Below are 19412 nucleotides of genomic sequence, written 5' to 3' on the forward strand. Positions count from 1 at the left end.
AAACCCGCTGCAGCAAGAGAGGTGGTCTGCCAGGCATAAGGCAAACTCGGCCCTCCAGATGTTTTGGGACTACAATTCCCATCATCCCTGACCACTGGTCCTGTTAGGGATGATGGGAGTTGTAGTCCTGAAACATCTGGAGGGCCGAGTTTGCCTACGCATGGGCAAGGAGGTGTTGGCTGGCCGTGCCCATGGCTGGCATGCAACCCACTGTCCATGTGAGTTCTTCTGTAGTCTTGATCTTGCTATGGTCCCAGGACTTTGGCTTGGGTTGCATCAACGCTCTTCCACTTGTGATCAGGTCTGAAATTCCACTGTACGTGGCCACTTAGGAAAAACCGTCCCTGTGCAGCCTGCTGGGCAACTGTCCAGGCTGAAATAATAAATTAATCGTGTGCTCTAGCTCAAGAGATGCAGTTAGCTGCTTTGCCAAACTTTATGGAGCAACAGGTTGTTTTAACTTTATTGGAAGGCGGTCACCCTGTTCGAAGCGACAGACTATTTATTTATTAAATTCATATACCGCCCTTCATCCGCAGATCTCGGAGTGGTTCACAACATAAAAAGACAATACAAAAGCACAAAATACGTGATGAAAACAAGAACAAAAAACAAGGCCCATCCCCCAGACTACTCCTGGGCACTGTAAATAGACTGCAAATGACACTCCTTCCTTTTTATCTTCAGTAGTTGAGTTGTTCCAGTCACTAACTGGCTGGATTGTTTGGAGCAAAGATTTCAAAGAGGGAGAAACGAGCAAGGCAAGAAGGATAACCTTTTGAGAAGGTGCTTTGCTGCAGAAGTTTTGTCCCGGCCAACATCGCACCAGGAGTTCAGAGTGCTGGAACATTGAGGGTGAATAAGAATTGTTATTTTTTATTATATAATATTAATTATTATTATATATGCATTCTTCTGCATATGCACACGTCCCCAGACGGATGCACTTGATCTCCTGCTGACAAGATCTTGCACATACCATATCGTAACATTCGACATGGGTTTCACTGGGACGAATGCTTAGAGCTGCTATACCAGCTCTTCAGCATATGAAGATTGAGTCTGCTCTCTCCTGGACTCGCAGTGACACTATCCTGGACCTTCTGCCCAATATCTGTTTTAACTAGAGATGCCAGGGGCTGACCTTGGGCTCCTCAGCATGCCCGGCAGATGTTTCCCCCTCTACTCTTCCCTCCCTGTTTTGCTTTATGCTGCCTTTTTTGAAAAGGAGAAGATGCACCTGCTCTGTACCGTCAGCGGCAGCATGACGGCTTCTGTCCTCAGATGTGTCGTAAAAAATGAACTTCAATGCTGCAAGGTCACCCATGTATGGGGAAGCATTGGGGCCTGGATGGTGGAATAGAGGAGATTCCCTTCTTGCCGTGTGCAATTCTTTCAAATAACAGGACAGTTTACAAGTGTGGCTGAAAGCGGCATGTTTGGGAGGAATTCTCACACTTGTGATAGAAAAATAGAATTTTTTTAAAAAAAATTAAAAATTAGAAAAGTATAACTGTAGAGTTGGAAGGGATCCCAGGGGTCATCTAGTCCAACCCCTGCAATGCAGGAATTAATTTGCATTAATTCAGGGTCTGTACATCCCCTGGCCTTGGACGCGGGTGGCGCTGTGGGTTAAACCACAGAGCCTAGGGCTTGCCGATCAGAAGGTCGGCAGTTTGAATCCCTGCGACGGGGTGAGCTCCCGTTGCTTGGTCCCTGCTCCTGCCCACCTAGCAGTTTGAAAGCACGTCAAAGTGCAAGTAGATAAATAGGTACTGCTCCGGCGGGAAGGTAAACGGTGTTTCCGTACGCTGCTCTGGTTCGCCAGAAGCGGCTTAGTCCTGCTGGCCACATGACCCGGAAGCTGTACGCCGGCTCCCTTGGCCAATAAAGCGAGATGAGCGCCGCAACCCCAGAGTCGGTCACAACTGGACCTAATGCCAGGGGTCCCTTTACCTTTACATCCCCTGGCCAGTGTTCATCAATATTTATATTTTTAAGTGGCCCAGACTAAAGGTGGGTGGTTTGAAATCTTAGGAAGGGAATGCATAAGGATGATGAGCAGCAAATATTTCTCTGTATTCAAACTTACCATTTCACACAAACAAGATGCCCTGTTAGTGGAAAGAACTATGCTTGGTTATCCCAAGCTCACGCAAATTGCTCACCTCCACCTTTTTGGAGGTTGAAAGCGAAGTGCAGGGAATAGACTCGCCTTGCAAGACTCTTCTCTCCCCCTTCAGGGGTGAGTGAGGCTCACTGAGCAGAAGCGCCCAGCCAGGATATTGGGAATAATGCATGGAGGGTTCTGAGGGGAGGTGCATCAGGAGAGCAAACCTCTTAGCAGTGGGAATCAACTTGGAAGGTTGGTGCCGGACAAGAAACAACATTGGGCTACTCAATAGACTGCTGCTGACTTGAGTCAAGGCAGCTTCCTCTAGGACAGCAGTTCTCAACCTGTGGGCTCCCACATGTTGGACTACAACTCCCATCATCCCTGAGCTCTGGCCTTGCTAGCTAGGGGTGATGGGAGTTGTAGTCCAACATCTGGGGACCCACAGGTTGAGAAAGGCTGCTCTAGGATGTATGGCACCTGGTGTAAATCGCCTTCAAACACATGCAGAGAACAAGGGACCTGCAAAAACGGGGTTGGACTAGATGGCATTTTGGGTCCCTTCCAACTACAATTTTATGAATCCACAACACTGAGCAAGAAGTGCCTAAAACGGCCAATTCAACCTTTCCTGCGTTTTCTTTTCTTTCCATCCAGCACTCAGCATTCTGTGGCTTCTGGGAACCACTAAGCAGGTTCTGTTCTAACTGAGCTTTTATTATTTTTTTTAAAAAGTGGGAAAGGGATACCCCTCTTTTATTGTTTTTTTTTTTTTGTGAATTGTCCTTCTGCATGCCTCAGAATTCACCTGGGTGTGTTGATACCAACTGGGTGGTTTTTTTAGCAGCCCCACACTTGTTTGTACTCAGCCACCTGAGCTTGCCATTAATAATAATAATAATAATAATAATAATAATTTTTATTTATACCCCGCCCTCCCCAGCCAAGGCCGGGCTCAGGGCGGCTAACAAGCAATAATTAAAACAAGTTGAATGATTACAACTTAAAAACAAAATTAAAATAAAACATTAAAATATTGAAACATTAAAATATTGAAATGTAGCCTCATCGCAGGAGGAGAAAGGGAAAGAAAAAAGAAAGAGAGGGAGGGAATCAAATTGGTTCCAAGCCAAAAGCCAGGCGGAACAACTCTGTCTTACAGGCCCTGCGGAAAGAAATCAGATCCTGCAGGGCCCTGGTCTCATGAGGCAGAGCGTTCCACCAGGCCGGAGCCATTACTGAAAAGGCCCTGGCTCTGGTTGAAGCTAATCTAACTTCCTTAGGGCCCGGGACCTCTAGGGTGTTGCTGTTTGTGGACCTTGAGGCTCTCCGTGGGGCAGACCGGGAGAGGGAACTACGATGGTGCCTGCTATCTGCAAGACCTCAGGGTCCCCAAAGGCAGTAGTACTTAGAGAGGTGATGGACAATTTGGAGAGAGAGGTTAAAGGTCTAAACAGTGCGATGCTTAGACCTGTTTGTATGTCTCTACACATTCAGCCCACCAGAACCTTTGTTAACTAACCTTATGCTAAAAGAGAACAGAGTTGCAATGTTCTAAGTTTTCCCTGCTGCCCTAACCTGACATGATCAGGTAACAGGTATGCGGCATTCATTGCTGTTCAGCTGTTTCTGGAAACCGGCATAAGAATTGTCCACTAACTAATTCTGCATTAGGTGAAGGAGGCATTTCCTAAATCTGCTGCCTGTCAGTTTCATTGGATAACCTCTATTTTGAATTGCGTGTGAGTGACAGAATGAAAGGGAACAACCCTTTCTATTTTGCAGAGAAGCCATTTTGGCAAGAAGGTGTAATAAAAATTAATAACATTCCCCAACCTTCATAGTTTTAGCATCTCTGCATCAGAATCCTACACTTATTCACTAGTCCATCCAAGTTCAGTAGGGCTTTTAAGCAGGTGGATATGTTCAGGTTTCTAACCTAGGTTCCCTTCTCCTTTTCTCCAAACAAAATGCCCCAACCTCTATAGCTTTCTCCCTTAGGAAAGGGGCTTTATGCCCTTGATAAATGCAGGCTGTGATTGTATGCACACTGATGTGGGAGTAATCTGAGCACAGTGGGACTTCTGAATAAACATGGATAAAAGTGGATTGGGTGATTGATTTGCAGCCCTGACTACCTGGCATGAAGACTTTGTTTATATAGCTCAAAGCTGGCAATTGTTCCATTATCTCCCTGGGTGCAATCCAGTCCAGCCACAGCAAAGCATACTGAGTTGCCACCAGCCTAGATGGCTATAAAAGAGGATTAGACAAATTTATGAAGTAGAGTGCCGTCAATGGCTACCAACCAGGATTATTATTATTATTTATTAAATTTGTAGACCATACTTTGTCCATTGATCTCAGGGCAGTTCATAACAAAAATGCAATATAAAAACACAAAATAGAAATAAGAACATAGACATGGCTGGGTTCTGCCTCCACAGCTGGAGGCTGCGATGCTTCTGAATCTGGAAGCCACAGGAGGAGAGAGGGCTCTTGAGCATAGATCCTTCTTGAGGGGTTCTGATGGGCCACTGTGAGAACAGGATATAGGATAGGCCAGTGGCCTGGTCTTCACTGGTCCAGTGAAGAAGAGGTTCAGAAACAGCTACAAATCTCCCTGCTCTGAATCTCACACCATAGCCTTAAGCCACACTGTCTGACCACCTTGTCCTAAGCCTTGCAACACAATCAATATGAAGCACTTTTTGCAGTTGATGGCCCTGCGCAGCTTCCACGAGGACTGTCCGCTTTTTGTTGGAGGAAAGGACCTTGTGGCGAGCTCATCAGAATAACGCATCTCTCGCCCTCTCCATACCGAATGCACTAAATTCAGATCCCAAGTGTGGGCAGCCAAAGGGCTTCAGTTGCTGTCACTGAGCATGCCCCATTGCGCTTGCTCAGCAGTGCTTGATAAAATAAACTGTCCACTCTGTCTCCATGGGGTGCCTATGCTTTAGCAGGACTACATGTCCCAGCATGCCCTTGAGAGGCTTCCAGCTGCGTCTCTCTGAGCAAAAGGGCAGCAGAATAAGGCAGAAGGGGGCAGCTGTCCCTGTAGAACAAACTAGAGCTGGATCTGCCTTTGCTACTCATCTAAATCCACCTTTAGCAAAGTTAATAAAGGGGGACGGTGTTTTCCCAGCTGTGCTCCATCTCTCTCCCTGCTGCCTGCTGGAATTCCAAGGAAGGCGGATCAAGCCCTTGTTCCATCTTCATGCCGGCCCTGCGAGGTAGACCAGACTGAGAAACAGATGGCTGCTCACCAGTCCTGCCCCTCCTCGGTGCTTTCTGGTTCGGCGGGGATAATAATAATAATAATTATTATTTATTATTTGTACCCCGCCCATCTGGCTGGGTTTCCCCAGCCACTCTGGGCGGCTTCCAGCAAAGATGAAAAATACCGTATCTTTCGCTCTATAAGACACGCCAGACCATAAGACGCACCTAGTTTTTGGAGGAGGAAAACAAGAAAAAAAATATTCTGAATCTCAGAAGCCAGAACAACAAGAGGGATCACTGCGCAGCGAAAGCAGCAATCACTCTTGTTGTTCTGGCTTCTGGGATAGCTGCGCAGCCTGCGTTCGCTCCATAAGACGCACACACATTTCCCCTTACTTTTTAGGAGGGAAAAAGTGAGTCTTATACAGCAAAAAATACGGGACATTAAAATGTCACATATTAAAAACTTCCCTGAACAGAGCTGCCTTCCGATGTCTTCAGAATGTCAGGATCTAACCCCTGGGCCCTTCTGCCATGCTTGGAGTCTGCTTACTTGCTATGGAGATTTCTCCCCACAAGCCAAGTCCCAGGGGGCAGCTCAGTGCTGGATTGACATATAAGCTAAACAAGCTATAGTTTAGGGTCCCACTCTTGGGGGGGGGGGACAATTTTTTAAAGAAAAAACAAACACTGAATGTACATTTCCAAAATATAAGATAAAAAACAAATAAAATGACACCAATATACAGCAACAGTGTTTTGTGTAGGCTCCTGTGATGTAAGTAATGAGCCCCGCCTGCTATCCTGCTCCCCAAAATATCACTGGTTTGCTCATTTCTATATATATAGGGTGCCTACATTCTGCATGTGCAAATGGCTTTAGGTCCATAAATTACTGTACAGTGGTACCTCGGGTTAAGAACTTAATTCGTTCTGGAGATCCGTTCTTAACCTGAAACTGTTCTTAACCTGAGGTACCACTTTAGCTCATCCTGAAGCAAAGTTCCTAACCCAAGGTATTATTTTTGGGTTAGCGGAGTCTGTATCCTGAAATATCTGTAACCTGAGGTACCACTGTATAGCATTGGCATAGGCAAACTTGGCCTTCCAGCTGTTTTGGGACTACAACTCCCATCATCCCTAGCTAACAGGACCAGTGGTCAGGGATGATGGGAATTGTAGTCCCAAAACATCTGGAGGGCCAAGTTTGGGGGTGCCTGGTATAGCATATATTCAACACAAAAACAGCGACCATTTGTTGCTGACAAAGGACAGCTGGACATACGGTCTGGGAATCAGCGTGTTTTTACATGAGTAAAATGTGTCCTTTTATTTAAAATGCATCTCTGGGTTAATTGTGGGGCATAGGAATTCATTCATTCCCCCCCCCCCAAATAAAATATGTCCGGCCCCCCACAAGGTCTGAGGGACAGTGGACCGGCCCCCTGCTGAAAAAGTGTGCTGATCCCTGCCTTAGGGCCGCATCCAACCTCAATCCGGCCCTGGGGCAGCTCCAGCAACCTTCCCCCCCCCCCCCCCTTCTGGGAAATCAGGCAGGAGTCCCGCCGGAGAGAGAGAGAGGCGTCCGAGGAGCAGCCCGGGGGGCGGAGCCAGCAGCAGCAGCAGCTGAGCTGGCCCCGCCTCTTCGGGGCGTGGCCAGGAAGAGGAAGAAGCGGCGCGCGGTTGGGCGGCGCTCAGCCAATGGGAGCGCGCCAGGGCTCGGCCAATCAGGGGAGCCCTCCGGGCGAGCGGGAGTTTGGCGCGGAAGAGAAGAGAGAGACGAGGAGGAGGAGGCGGCCATGGGGGGCGCGCGGGACCGAGAGATCCGCCGTGAGTGGGGGGGGAGGGGGGCCGGGGGGGTCTTCGCCCCCTCATAAAATATTCGGGGGCCCCCCAGGTTGATGGGCATGGGGGGGTGCGCCACGTCACGTGGTCGATTATGTGGGGCGGGACTTAACTGAGGGGAACCCCCCCCATTTTATTCAAGTTGGCCCCCCTGCCTGGAGGGGAGGGGAGGAGTTACCTGAAGGGGAGGAGGTCTTCGCCCCCCCCCTAAAATAATCGAGACCCTGGGAATGGGGTTGGGGGAGGGAATGGGGGGGTGCGCCACGTCATGTGATCGATTGTGCGGGGCGGGACTTAACTGAGGGAACCCCCCCATTTTATTCAAGTTGGCCCCCCTGCCTGAAGGGGAGAGGGGGAGGGGCCAACTCAGGGGGCCCTTCGCCCCCCCAATAAAATATTCAAGGGCACCCCCCAAGTTTATGGGCATTTCCATTTAAGTCGGGGGGGCACCGCGTCATGCGATTGATTATGTGGGGCGGGGTTTAACTAGAACCCCCCCCCATTTTATTCAAGTTGGCACCCCTGTCTGGAGGGGTTGGGGGAGGGGAGGAGTTACCTGAAGGGGGGAGGAGGTCTTCGCTCCCCCCGTCATAAAATATTCGAGACCCCCCACTTGATGGGCATGGGGGTGCGCCCTGTCATGTGATCAATTATGCAGGGCAGGGCTTAACAGGAATCCCCCCCCCAACTGCCTGAAGGGGTTGGGGGAGGGAGAGAGTTGCCTGAAGGGGAGAGGGGGAGGGGCCAACTCAGGGGGCCCTTCGCCCCCCCAATAAAATATTCAAGGACACCTCCCAAGTTTATGGGCATTTCCATTTAAGTCGGGGGGGCACCGCGTCGTGCGATTGATTAGGTGGGGCGGGGTTTAACTAGAGACCCCTCCCCCATTTTATTCAAGTTGGCACCCCTGCCTGGAGGGGTTGAGGGAGGGAGAGTGATACCTGGGGGGGAGGGGAGGGTTACCTGCGGGGGGGGTAGAAGTGGGAGCTTGCATAATATATTTAACTCATTTTTAAGTCAGGGAGACCGCCTTAGCCCCCCCCCCCTTCACCACCATCACAGGGGGTAAACCAGGCATGGGCAAACTCATCGCTCCAGATATTTTGGGACTACAGTTCCCATCATCCGTGACCCTGGTCCTGTTAGCTAGGCATCATGGGAGTTGTAGTCCCAAAACATCTGGAGGGCCGAGCTTGCCTATGCCTAGGGTAAACCAAGGGTTTATCTGTTGTTGTTGTTTAGTCGTTTAGTGGTGTCCGCCTCTTCGTGACCCCACGGACCAGAGCACACCAGGCACTCCGGTCTTCCACTGCCTCCCGCAGTTTGGTCAAACTCATGTTCGTAGCTTTGAGAACACTGTCCCACCATCTCGTCTTCTGTTGTCCCCTTCTCCTTGCGCCCTCCATCTTTCCCAACATCAGGGTCTTTTCCAGGGAGTCTTCTCTTCTCATGAGGCGGCCAAAGTATTGGAGTCTCAGCTTCAGGATCTGTCCTTCCAGTGAGCACTCAGGGCTGATTTCCCTAAGAATGGATACGTTTGATCTTCTTGCAGTCCATGGGACTCTCAAGATTAATAGTAATAGTCATTATAATTAACACAGTAAATATCCATGTTTTCTAACCGGACGAGACTAATGGGTCTTCTGCTGCTGCTGTCCTTCAGAGCTCCAGAAGGACAAGGAGAAAGCCCAGCGGAAGGGGGACCTGAAGGAGGAAGCAGCCCTCTGTAACCAGCTGGGAGGGATCTTGGCTCGTCATGGTGAGTGTCCTGTAATAATTATTATTATTATTATTATTATTTATTATTTATACCCCAGCTTACCCAAACAAAGCCGGGCTCAGGGCGGCTAACACCAATAAAATCACAGTAAAAACATACTAGGGGGAAAAAGGGGGGGGGACCAATTTAAAATACAGGTTAAAATGCAATTTAAAATGCAGCCTCATTTTAATAGTAGCCCATAGATCAAAACCATCAGGGGAGGGAAACATAAGGCTCAGACTGAGTCCAAACCAAAGGCCAGGCGGAACAGCTCTGTCTTGCAGGCCCTGCGGAAAGATGTCAAGTCCCACACGGCCCTAGTTTCTTGTGACAGAGCGTTCCACCAAGCTGGGGCCAGTGCTGAAAATTCCCTGGCCCTAGTTGAAACCAATCTAACCTCCTTGAGGCTCGGGACCTCCAAAGTGTTGTTATTTGTGGACCTTAAGGTCCTCCACGAGGCATACCAGGAGAGGCGGTCCCGTAGGTACGAGGGTCCTAGGCTGCATAGGGCTTTAAAGGTCAAAACCAGCACCTTAAACCTGATCCTGTACTCCACTGGGAGCCAGTGCAGTTGGTAAAGCACTGGGTGAATGCAATCCTGCGGCAAGGACCCCGTAAGGAGCCTCACCGCGGCATTCTGCACCCGCTGGAGTTTCTGGGTCAGCTTCAAGGGCAGCTTGTGACAGAGCGTTCCACCAAGTCTGGGCCAGTGCTGAAAAGGCCCTGGCCCTAGTTGAGACCAACTTAACCACCTTGTGACTTGGCACCTCCAGAATGTTGTCATTTGTGGACCTTAAGGTCCTCCGTGGGGCATACCAGGAGAGGTGGTCCTGTAGGTACATGGGTCCTAGGCTTCCAGATCCAGGCGACTTTGAAATAGCTTTAAACAGCTACTTTAAGTAGGTGGTGGTCCCTTAACCTGCTCAGTTGAGGCGCAGAAGACTCCCCACGCTCAGTTGAGCAAGCCCCCAAGCTGCTCTGGCGCATCTAGGGGAGAAAAGCACTGGTGAAATGCGTTTTTCTCCCTCCACTCCCTTGGTGCAATAGCATGTGCATGGCACTTGCTTTGCCTGCCCTCTAAGGCCCACCGCTGACCCTTCTTTCCTGGCAGGGCGCTTTGAGGAGGCGTTGGAGGAGCACCGGCAGGAGCTGCGTCTCTTGGAGAGTGTTGACGATGCCATCGGCTGTGCTGTGGCCCACCGGAAAATTGGGGAGTGCCTGGCTGAGCTGGAGAGTTATGAAGCTGCACTGAAGGTGCGAGGGCTGGAGGAGGCGGGAGTCTGGAGGGTAGAAGCTCTTTCCAGAGATCGCGGCTTTAAGCCCCCCGGTTTTGACAAAATCCCTTAAAGTGGTGCTTACTTCAAGAACTGCTTTGAAACTGTTATTTATAATCCGTTCCGGAGCCCCGTTCGCATCCAGAAGCAAACGTAACTAGCGACGGCATGTCTGCGCACGCACACGTCGCATTTCGCCGCTTCTGCGCATGCATGTGATGTCATTTTGAGTGTCTGCACAGGCGCGAGCGGCGAAACCCGGAATTAACACGCTCCGTTACTTCTGGGTTGCCGCGGAGCGCAACTCGAACGCACTCAACGTGAAGCATATCCAACCCGAGGTATGACTGTACAGTCATACCTCGGGTTACAGACGCTTCAGGTTGCATTTTTTCGGGTTACGGATTGCTGAAACCTGGAAGTACCAGAAAGGGTTACTTCCAGGTTTCGGCGGTTGCGCATGCGCAGAAGCGCTGAATTGCATTTTGAGCTTGTGCAGAAGTGCCGAATCGCAACCCACATGTGCGCAGACGTGCTGCTGCGGGTTGCAAACGCTGTGGGTTGCGAACGTGCATCCCGCACGGATCATGTTCGCAACCCGAGTGTCCACTGTAGATCCGAACAAAGGACACAAATCATATAAACTTATGTACGTACTTTGTGTTTTTATACTGTGTTTTTATATTGTGAACTACCCTGAGATTTACAGGTGAAGTTCAGTTTTAAAAATTAAAGCCCCAAATGATTTTGCTCCACAGTCACAAGACATCTCATCTGTATTTCACCACAGGGACCTTGCTATTGATAAGCCATAAACCATTGCAACAGTAAATCAACCCCTTTGCTGCGTTCCTTTGAGCTTCTTGCTTTCTGGATGCAGGATAGAGAGGAACGCATGAGTGTGTGTAGCAATTAAGCTACAGTACAAAGGTAACATGAGCATGAATGACTCCATCCACTTTGGCCTCTGGCCCTGCCCACCTAGCACGTGGCCCCCAGAAGGTTGTCTAGAAGGGAATGTGGCCCTTGGCTGCTTTGGAGGTGGGGGCCTGGACCAGGAGACGGAAAAGCAGAATTCTGAGGCCCTTCCAGTTCTCTCGTGGGACTGGGGATGGATGCTGCCGGGGGAACCTGGCCTTGACCCTCCCCTCTGTGTTCCTAACTCCAGCACCAGCGCCGCCACCTGGATCTGGCCCGCTCCCTCTGCAACCCCATTGAGCAGCAGAGGGCCTGGGCCACCATTGGCCGCACGTACATGTTCATGGCGGAAAGTGACCCCTCGAGCGAGGCCCTGCAGGAGGCGGAGACGGCCTTCATGAAGAGCCTGCAGGTGTTGGAGGAGAAGCTGGAAGGTACCTCTGGCGGAGGCGGGAAGGGAGCCGAGAGGGAGCTGCAGCCAGGAGCCTGGTCCTGAGACTCTCTCTGCTGAGAATTCGGGCCTTGACATTGCCTTGGCGGATGCTGAAACAGCATATTCTGTGAGCTGAATGGAGGGCCACCCTCTCGGCCCCTGGGAGGAGGATTGTGTGCGGGTTGCTACCTGCAGGGGGTAACGGCAGGCTGCGTCCTTCTCACAGGGGAAGTGCCACAGCGGGAGGCCAGCGAGATGAGGGCGCGACTCTACCTGAACCTGGGCTTGGTCTACGACAGCCTGAAGAACCCGGCCAAGCATGCCTACTACATCAAAAAGAGCATCTACATCTCTGAGTAAGGGCTGGGCTGGGCCCTGTGGGGCTCTCGGGCTCTCCTCCTCCCCCTGACCTTTATGTAGGGTCCTGTCATGTGGTCGTTTTGCAGAGCCATGCAACATGTAGCTAAACTATGGAACTTTTGCACTATGGGTTGGATGGCTTTAAAAGCAGTTAGTTGGTCCTTTACCTTTCTCGCCCTGATCTGGCCACTGTGATCCATGCGACGGTCACCTCCAGGCTTGATTATTGTAACTCACTCTACACGGGGCTGCCCTTGAAGCTGACCCAGAAACTCCAGCGGGTGCAGAATGCCGCGGTGAGGCTCCTTACGGGGTCCTTGCCGCAGGATTACATTCACCCAGTGCTTTACCAACTGCACTGGCTCCCAGTGGAGTACAGGATCAGGTTTAAGGTGCTGGTTTTGACCTTTAAAGCCCTATGCAGCCTAGGACCCTCGTACCTACGGGACCGCCTCTCCTGGTATGCCTCGTGGAGGACCTTAAGGTCCACAAATAACAACACTTTGGAGGTCCCGAGCCTCAAGGAGGTTAGATTGGTTTCAACTAGGGCCAGGGAATTTTCAGCACTGGCCCCAGCTTGGTGGAACGCTCTGTCACAAGAAACTAGGGCCGTGTGGGACTTGACATCTTTCCGCAGGGCCTGCAAGACAGAGCTGTTCTGCCTGGCCTTTGGTTTGGACTCAGTCTGACCCTTATGTTTCCCGCCCCTTATGGTTTTGATCTATGGGCTGCTTTTAAAATGAGGCTGCATTTTAAATTGCATTTTAACATGTATTTTAAATTGTTGGTTTTTTCCCCTCTCCCTCTCTTTTTTCCCGAGCCCCAAAGAGCAAAGAAGCCATGACAGCGAGCGGGATGGATCCCGCTAGCTGTCCTGGCTTCGTTTTTAGCCTCGGGGCTGGGGGTCCGGGAGTGAAGGCGAGGTTGCGCAACCTCGCCATTGCTCCCGGAGCTTGCAGGGCTGGGGGCGGGGGAAGCCCGAGCTTCCCCCGACCCCAGCCCCAGAACAGGCTGCTATCCGCAAGCCTTGGGAGCCCGGCGGGAACTCCCACCGGGCTCTCCAGTCTTGCGGATATCTGCCCGGGGTGCGCCCCACTGCGCTCCCTGGGTTTCGGGCTGCAGGCTGCTGTCTGCAAGCCTTGGGAGTCCTAGCTAAGAGGAGTTGAACTGATCGGCTACACACTGGTAACCTCCCACCCGCCCCCGTCGGCAGATGTGCTGTGCTTTCGCTATCTCCCCCCTATCATGTGACCGTGCTGCCTGGGGCTGATGGGAGCTGTAGTCCAAAGCAGCTGTCGAGCAGCTGTCAAAGGCTTCCTCTCCCTCCTCCCCTAGGCAGACTCAGCTGCACGAAGACCTCTACCGGGCCTACTTCAACCTGGGCAACATCCACCTGCGGGAGGGGGAGCACTCGAAGGCCATGCGCTGCCTGGAGAGGGCGCGGGAGTGCGCCTGCAAAATGAAGGAGAAGTACATGGAGAGCGAGTGTTGTGCGAGCATTGCCCAGGTGAGGGGGGCAGAGGTGGGGCAGGCGCCTTTCCAGCTCCTCTGGCCTGGGGACGGGGACTGCGGTGGCCTGGGGACGGGGGTGCGTGTGATGCCTGGGGAAGCGGCTGTGTGGAGCTTCTGCGCGTGAGATGCTCCGACCTGGTTGAATCGCATCAGATCCATTCTCCAAAGATGGTTCCCATTGGGCTTCCGGTTTGTCTGCAAAGGGAAACAGTGACGCGGTGCGAGTCGTCCGTCTAAAAGATGACCATTACCGGGGTTTTTGAGTGGTGGGGGTGAGTTCCAGGGTTAGACAGGGTTCTGTGTGTGAGATGCTCTTACCTGGTTGAATCGCCTCAGATCCATTCTCCAAAGGTGGTTCCCATTAATTCTTGTGTTAGTGGGATGAGGTGTCCCCAGTCTGCATCTGACACCTTTTTGGAGTAGAGCTATGCCCTCAGTCTCTTCCGTCTTGCAAGCACAGAATCTCCTCCTCAACCTCTTCTCTCCTCCACCCTTCTAACATGGGTTGTGAATTATTGGCGCAGAAGCCACATGGCTAATTGTCTTCCATTTTATTATTATTATTATGAATTGAATTTATATACCGCCCTATACCTGGAGGTCTCAGGGTGAGTCACAGCACAAAATCAGAATACAAAACCACAAAACATATAATCAAAATAACCCAATAACACCTCCCCCCCCCCCCCGAATCATATTTGTGAAGCATTTGAGGGCTGAACTCATGTTTCATGCACTGCAAGGGGCTGGACTAGATGAACTTTGGGGTCACTCTTCCGACAAGTCCAATGGTACAATGAACCAAGACGCGGGAAGACATTCGTATAAAACCTTGCTCATGTCAATTATTCTGGCTTTCTCAATTATGTACATACAAAATGTACTCTGTGTGAAAAAGGAGCGCTAAGAGCAGTGAGAATCAAAGTTGAGTCTCATGACAATAACTGTATTTGGAGCCAGGTGTCAACAAGTAATTTGAATATGGTGTCTCTATTGATGAGCCAATTTGCACGAACTTAACACGCATCAAGCTGCAGCTGGAAGACAAACCGCACTTCTAAACAATGCTCTCGTTCAGAAGCAGTTTAGAAATGTGGAAAACTTCTAAATGGTGTTTTCCAAAGCTTGAAAAATCAGCTGGGGGGAAAAAAATTAACCCGAGCTTCTTTAATTTCCTTCCCTGTCTCTGATACGTCAACTATTTCTACCATTACCTCTTCACATTTCTTCATGTGCGAAGCTAGAATCTAGGTTTCCAGGCAAGCTGGAGGTCACAGCATCCTAACAAGTTCCCATTTGGCACTTTGCACACTTGGGAGATTTATTTAAAAAATCTATTTTAAAATATTACTGGGCTGCTCTTCATCAGTAATACAGTGATAGCTGCCTGCCAAGATGGCTTTAAAAGAGGAGACAAATTCATGGAGGACAAAGCTGTCGGTGGTTGTTAGCCCCAGTTGCTCTGCTTTCCGTTCACAGTCAGAGGCAGCAATAATTCTGAATCGCAGTTGCTGGAAACCACAGCAAGAGCGGGGAGAGTTGCTGTGCTCAGATCCTGCTTGTGGGCTCCCCATTTGGGCATCTGATGGGCCACTGGCCTGATCCAGCAGCCTCATCTCAGGCCTTTTGCTTCTTCTTCTTCTTGAGATCTCTCTGGGCCTTTCCTCCCTGTAGTGTTCCCAAAGCAAAGGAAGGATTGGACTCTGATTAATAGAATACACAGGAGGATTGACCAGCAAGACTCTGGGAGGAGTGCGTATAATAATAATTCCTCTCCACCCTCTGGCCCAGGTCGTTTTATTCACAAAAGAACTTTTTGCACAGTGTTCGTAAGAATCAATCAGATTTCCTCTGAGCATTTCAAAAAACCCCACGTGGGACAAAGTTAAAGATTCAAACTACAAAGAGCTAATTTCCTACTTGAGCATGCATATGTACCAGTAATTCAGAGTAAATAAAAGAGGAAGCAAGGAGGAATGTTTTTAGGAAACTCCGGAGGTCGTAAACAGGAGAGGACGGAAGGATGGCAAGGAGATAGGTAACTTTATCACCTTCCTGTGAAACTATTTCCAGGCCCTAAGTTTAACAGAATCAAGGAAGGGTACATCAAAGAAACTGACTACTATCTTTTATGGCCTAGGATGCCTGATGCAGCAACCGGCAACTGGCCTGTGTGTGTGATTTGTCAAGCAAGAGATATAGGACAGGGATGCAGAGGCATGGATTGATAAAAAATGATATCAAAATGGCTTAAACCCAGTCAACGCAATGCTTTCATTGCTGACACAAATGGCTTACTCCATATTTGTTATAATTCCTCATCGCAATCCCTCTTGATCACTACATCCTCCCTCTCCTGTTTATTCCTGTTTATGAGGGATTATTATTATACGCACCCCTCCCGAGTCTTGCTGGTCAAGCCTGTGTGTGTGTATTTTATCAGAGTCCAATCCTTCCTTTGCTTTGGGAACGCCACAGAAGGATGGGTAGTATAAACAGGAGAGGAAGGATGGGTAGTATTTACCATCTCCTTGTGAACTCTCTTCCTGGCCCTTAAGTTCTATCTAAAGATTAACAAACTACATTAAAGTAACCTATTAACTTTATGTACTGAGGATGCCCTGTGAAGCAACTGGCCTGTGTTTCAGAATGCTTATACGTGCCTGTCAGGCGTAGAAAATGAACAGCAGAGAAAATGGCCAGAGATGCAGAGGCTTGTGGGATTTGATCAGAAATTATTGTCAATGAATCAAACCCAGTCAACACGACGCTTTCATGGCGGACACAATGGCTTGGTGCATATTTTATAATTCCTCATAGTAATCCCATCTGATCGCTACACTCCTGGGTGACCTCTCAAGAGGGAGCTCAGCTGCCCCCAGCAGCTTCCCCGCTTGACCCTCCGTCTTCCCCCACAGGTCCTGCTGAGCCTTGGGGACTTTGTGGCAGCCAAGCGCTCCCTGAAGAAAGCCTATCGCCTGGGCTCCCAGCAGCCGCCGCAGCGGGAGAGCGTTTGCCGCAGCCTGCGCTACGGTGAGTGGCGATGTCGCTCCCTTGGGGGCTTCCCCTGGGCCCAGGCACCAGGGCACACATGACCTCACAGCTCGTGGCTCTCTTTCTCTCTGGCAGCCACAAAGGTCAGCCGCCTGCAGCAGGAGCTGGAAGAAGCAGAGGCCACCGGCAGCCTGCGAGAAGCCCTAGGGCTTTGCGAGCAGCTGGGCGACCTGTTCTCCAAGGCGGGAGATTATCACCGGTCTCTGGAGGCCTACGAGAAGCAGGTGAGGCACCTCCTGGGGCTAAAGGTGGCCTTGGGGCGAGGACCTGAAGGAGGAGAGGTTGTAGAGCAGCCAGCTGGACGGACTTGGCATTTGAGGGCTCCCAGAGCTCTGGCGCAGGCTTGCGCTAATAATAATAATAATAATATAATATATAATATTTATACCTCGCCCATCTGGCTGAGTTTCCCCAGCCACTCTGGGCGACTTCCAATCAAATGTTAAAAACAACACAGCATTAAATATTAAAAACCTCCCTAAACAGGGCTGCCTTCAGATGTCTTTTAAAGATAAGATAGCTGCTTATTTCTTTCACATCTGAAGGGAGGGTGTTCCACAGGGCGGGCGCCACTACTCAGAAGGCCCTCTGTCTGGTTCCCTGTAACCTTACTTCTCGCAATGAGGGAACCACCAGAAGGCCCTCGGAGCTGGACCTCATTGTCTGGGCTGAACGATGGGGGTGGAGATGTTCCTTCAGGTATACAGGACCGAGGCCGTTTAGGGCTTTAAAGGTCAGCGATGGGCTGCGGGGTGCCCTGAGCTTCTTTGCCACGGCAGTTTGGGTTTGTCTGTTTCCTTCTCAGCTGTGCCACGCTCGGTCTCTGAAGCGCCCAGACCAAGAGCTGGCTGTGATCCACGTTTCCTTGGCCGCCACATTTGGAGACCTGAAGGACCATGCCCAGGCCATAAAGCACTACCAGGCCGAACTGGCCCTGCGGAAGGGGAACCCCCTGGAGGTAAGGGGGGCAGGCTAGGAGCAGGGCAGGGATGGGATAGGGCCAAGCGAGGCAGTTCAGGACTTCTGCTACTTGGATGCCAAGCAAACATTCCCTGCTCCTGATCTGTGCCAACTGGGCATTGTAGGAACAGCTGTATAGAAACTGGCACCTGAATTTTTGACTTTCATTTTTCCTCTTCCCTTCCTTTCCCTTTCTCCTTGCGTGTCGTGTGAGGTTTTTTTTAAAAAAAGATTGTAAGCCTGTGGGTAGGGGCTAATTTGTTTTGATGGTGTGTGCGCTGTGGGTTAAACCACAGAGCCTAGGACTTGCCGATCAGAAGGCTGGCGGTTCGAATCCCTGCGACGGGGTGAGCTCCCATTGCTCGGTCCCTGCTCCTGCCAACCTAGCAGTTTGAAAGCACGTCAAAGTGCAAGTAGATAAATAGGTACCGCTCCGGCGGGAAGGTAAACGGCGTTTCCGTGCACTGCTCTGGTTCGCCAGAAGCGGCTTAGTCATGCTGGCCACATGACCCAGAAGCTGTACACCAGCTCCCTCGGCCAATAAAGCGAGATGAGTGCCGCAACCCCAGAGTCGTCTGCTACTGGACCTAATGGTCAGGGGTCCCTTTACCTTTACTTTAAGCTGCTCTGGGAGCCTTTGTGGCTGAAGAGCGGGGTACAAATGCTCCAAAATAAATAGATAAACATGCTGAACTGGTGGGCAGATAAGCCAGACGGCTCCTGGAACTCAGCTTGCTCTGTCCATGGCCAGGAGGGAAAGACGTGGCTGAACATCGCCCTTTCCAAGGAGGAGGCCAAAGAGAGCTATGAAGAGCTGCAGAGATGTTTCCAGACGGCTCTCTCCTACGCAGAGGATGCCTGCGACGCCAAGCTGCAGGTGAGGCCGGCAGTGGGGTTTGGATGACGCCACAATACTAAAGGTATTAGCGTGGATGCTTCGTAGTATTCATCCAGAGTTAATAAATAGCATCACCACACAACAACTATGTGATAAAACCATTAGTTTATCATATCCTGCAACGTGGCAAGGACAATTTTGCCACGCATCCTCATCCAATCAGAAAACCTGGGAATGCAGAAGAGTGCTGGCGTTCCCATCGCAGCTTGTAGCATCATAACATGAGGCTCAGCCATGTTTCAAGAGGCACTGGGTCAGCCTAACAGTTTTCACATAAATGGAGGCAATACTTATTTATTTAACTTAGCCTATGTTTCCAATGTGGTTTGTGGACGGATTTAAGTAGATGTCACTGTACAAAAGTAAAACACCAATGGTAGCAAGACAAGAAAACAATTTCCAGTGAGAAGATTACAAGGGTGAGGATCACCCTTGTATTTACCCGGCTTTTTAATTGCACTTCAAGCTAATCTTGGGTGTCTACGGCCTAGCATAGTTTAATCTTTTAAACCATTTATGCTAGTAAAGGAGGGGGGAATTGGCAATTTTTTTAAAATGCTCGTCATTTATTTTAAATACTACATACTGTATTATTTTTAAAAAAATAGTTTCTTGTTTATAAGCTACCCAGATAATATTTATTGCTTATTGCTATCTAAATTTTGTGCTTTTTATGCTGTATCTTTATGTTGTGAACCGTCCTGAAATCTACAGATGAAGGGCGGTATACAAATTTAATAATAATGATTATTATTAATAGTATTAAATCATAGGCAGGGAGGAGAGTGACAGATCTGATTCCACAGGGCACCAATTCAGTTTTCTGCAGAATGGGCCACTGGTGCCTATGAGAAGGAAACAATCTCTGGTCTCGTTGTCAGGAGCCTTCAGTGTGCAAGCCTAGTTAGGTCCCAGTTTGACCTATGAGACCATTTCCCCCTAAATCTCACTCACCTGCTTTCCCCTGAAGCTAGCTCCCCTGTCTCACACCTGATGTGATATGTCAACAAACAGGAGGGAGCCTTAAAGTGTGTTCCCAATTGTTCTTGGGAAAGTAG

The 19412-nt window shown here is 50.0% G+C and overlaps 1 protein-coding gene across 1 annotated transcript in view; it reads left to right on the top strand.

Moving 5' to 3' along the window:
- Positions 1–7048: 7048 nt before the first annotated feature.
- The window catches only part of TONSL (tonsoku like, DNA repair protein), a 33352-nt gene continuing 20988 nt past the window's right edge, over positions 7049–19412 (top strand). The window contains exons 1-10 of the mRNA XM_081012486.1: positions 7049–7168; positions 8847–8942; positions 10057–10199; positions 11388–11571; positions 11797–11926; positions 13266–13437; positions 16361–16475; positions 16572–16720; positions 17302–17454; positions 18208–18333. Coding sequence (XP_080868612.1) covers positions 7138–7168; positions 8847–8942; positions 10057–10199; positions 11388–11571; positions 11797–11926; positions 13266–13437; positions 16361–16475; positions 16572–16720; positions 17302–17454; positions 18208–18333 — 1299 coding nt within the window. The 5' untranslated portion in view covers positions 7049–7137. The remainder of the gene's footprint in view (positions 7169–8846; positions 8943–10056; positions 10200–11387; positions 11572–11796; positions 11927–13265; positions 13438–16360; positions 16476–16571; positions 16721–17301; positions 17455–18207; positions 18334–19412) is intronic.

This window comes from Podarcis pityusensis (assembly GCF_964106645.2).
Source record: "Podarcis pityusensis genome assembly, chromosome: 7".
In the NCBI taxonomy this organism is placed as follows: domain Eukaryota; kingdom Metazoa; phylum Chordata; class Lepidosauria; order Squamata; family Lacertidae; genus Podarcis; species Podarcis pityusensis.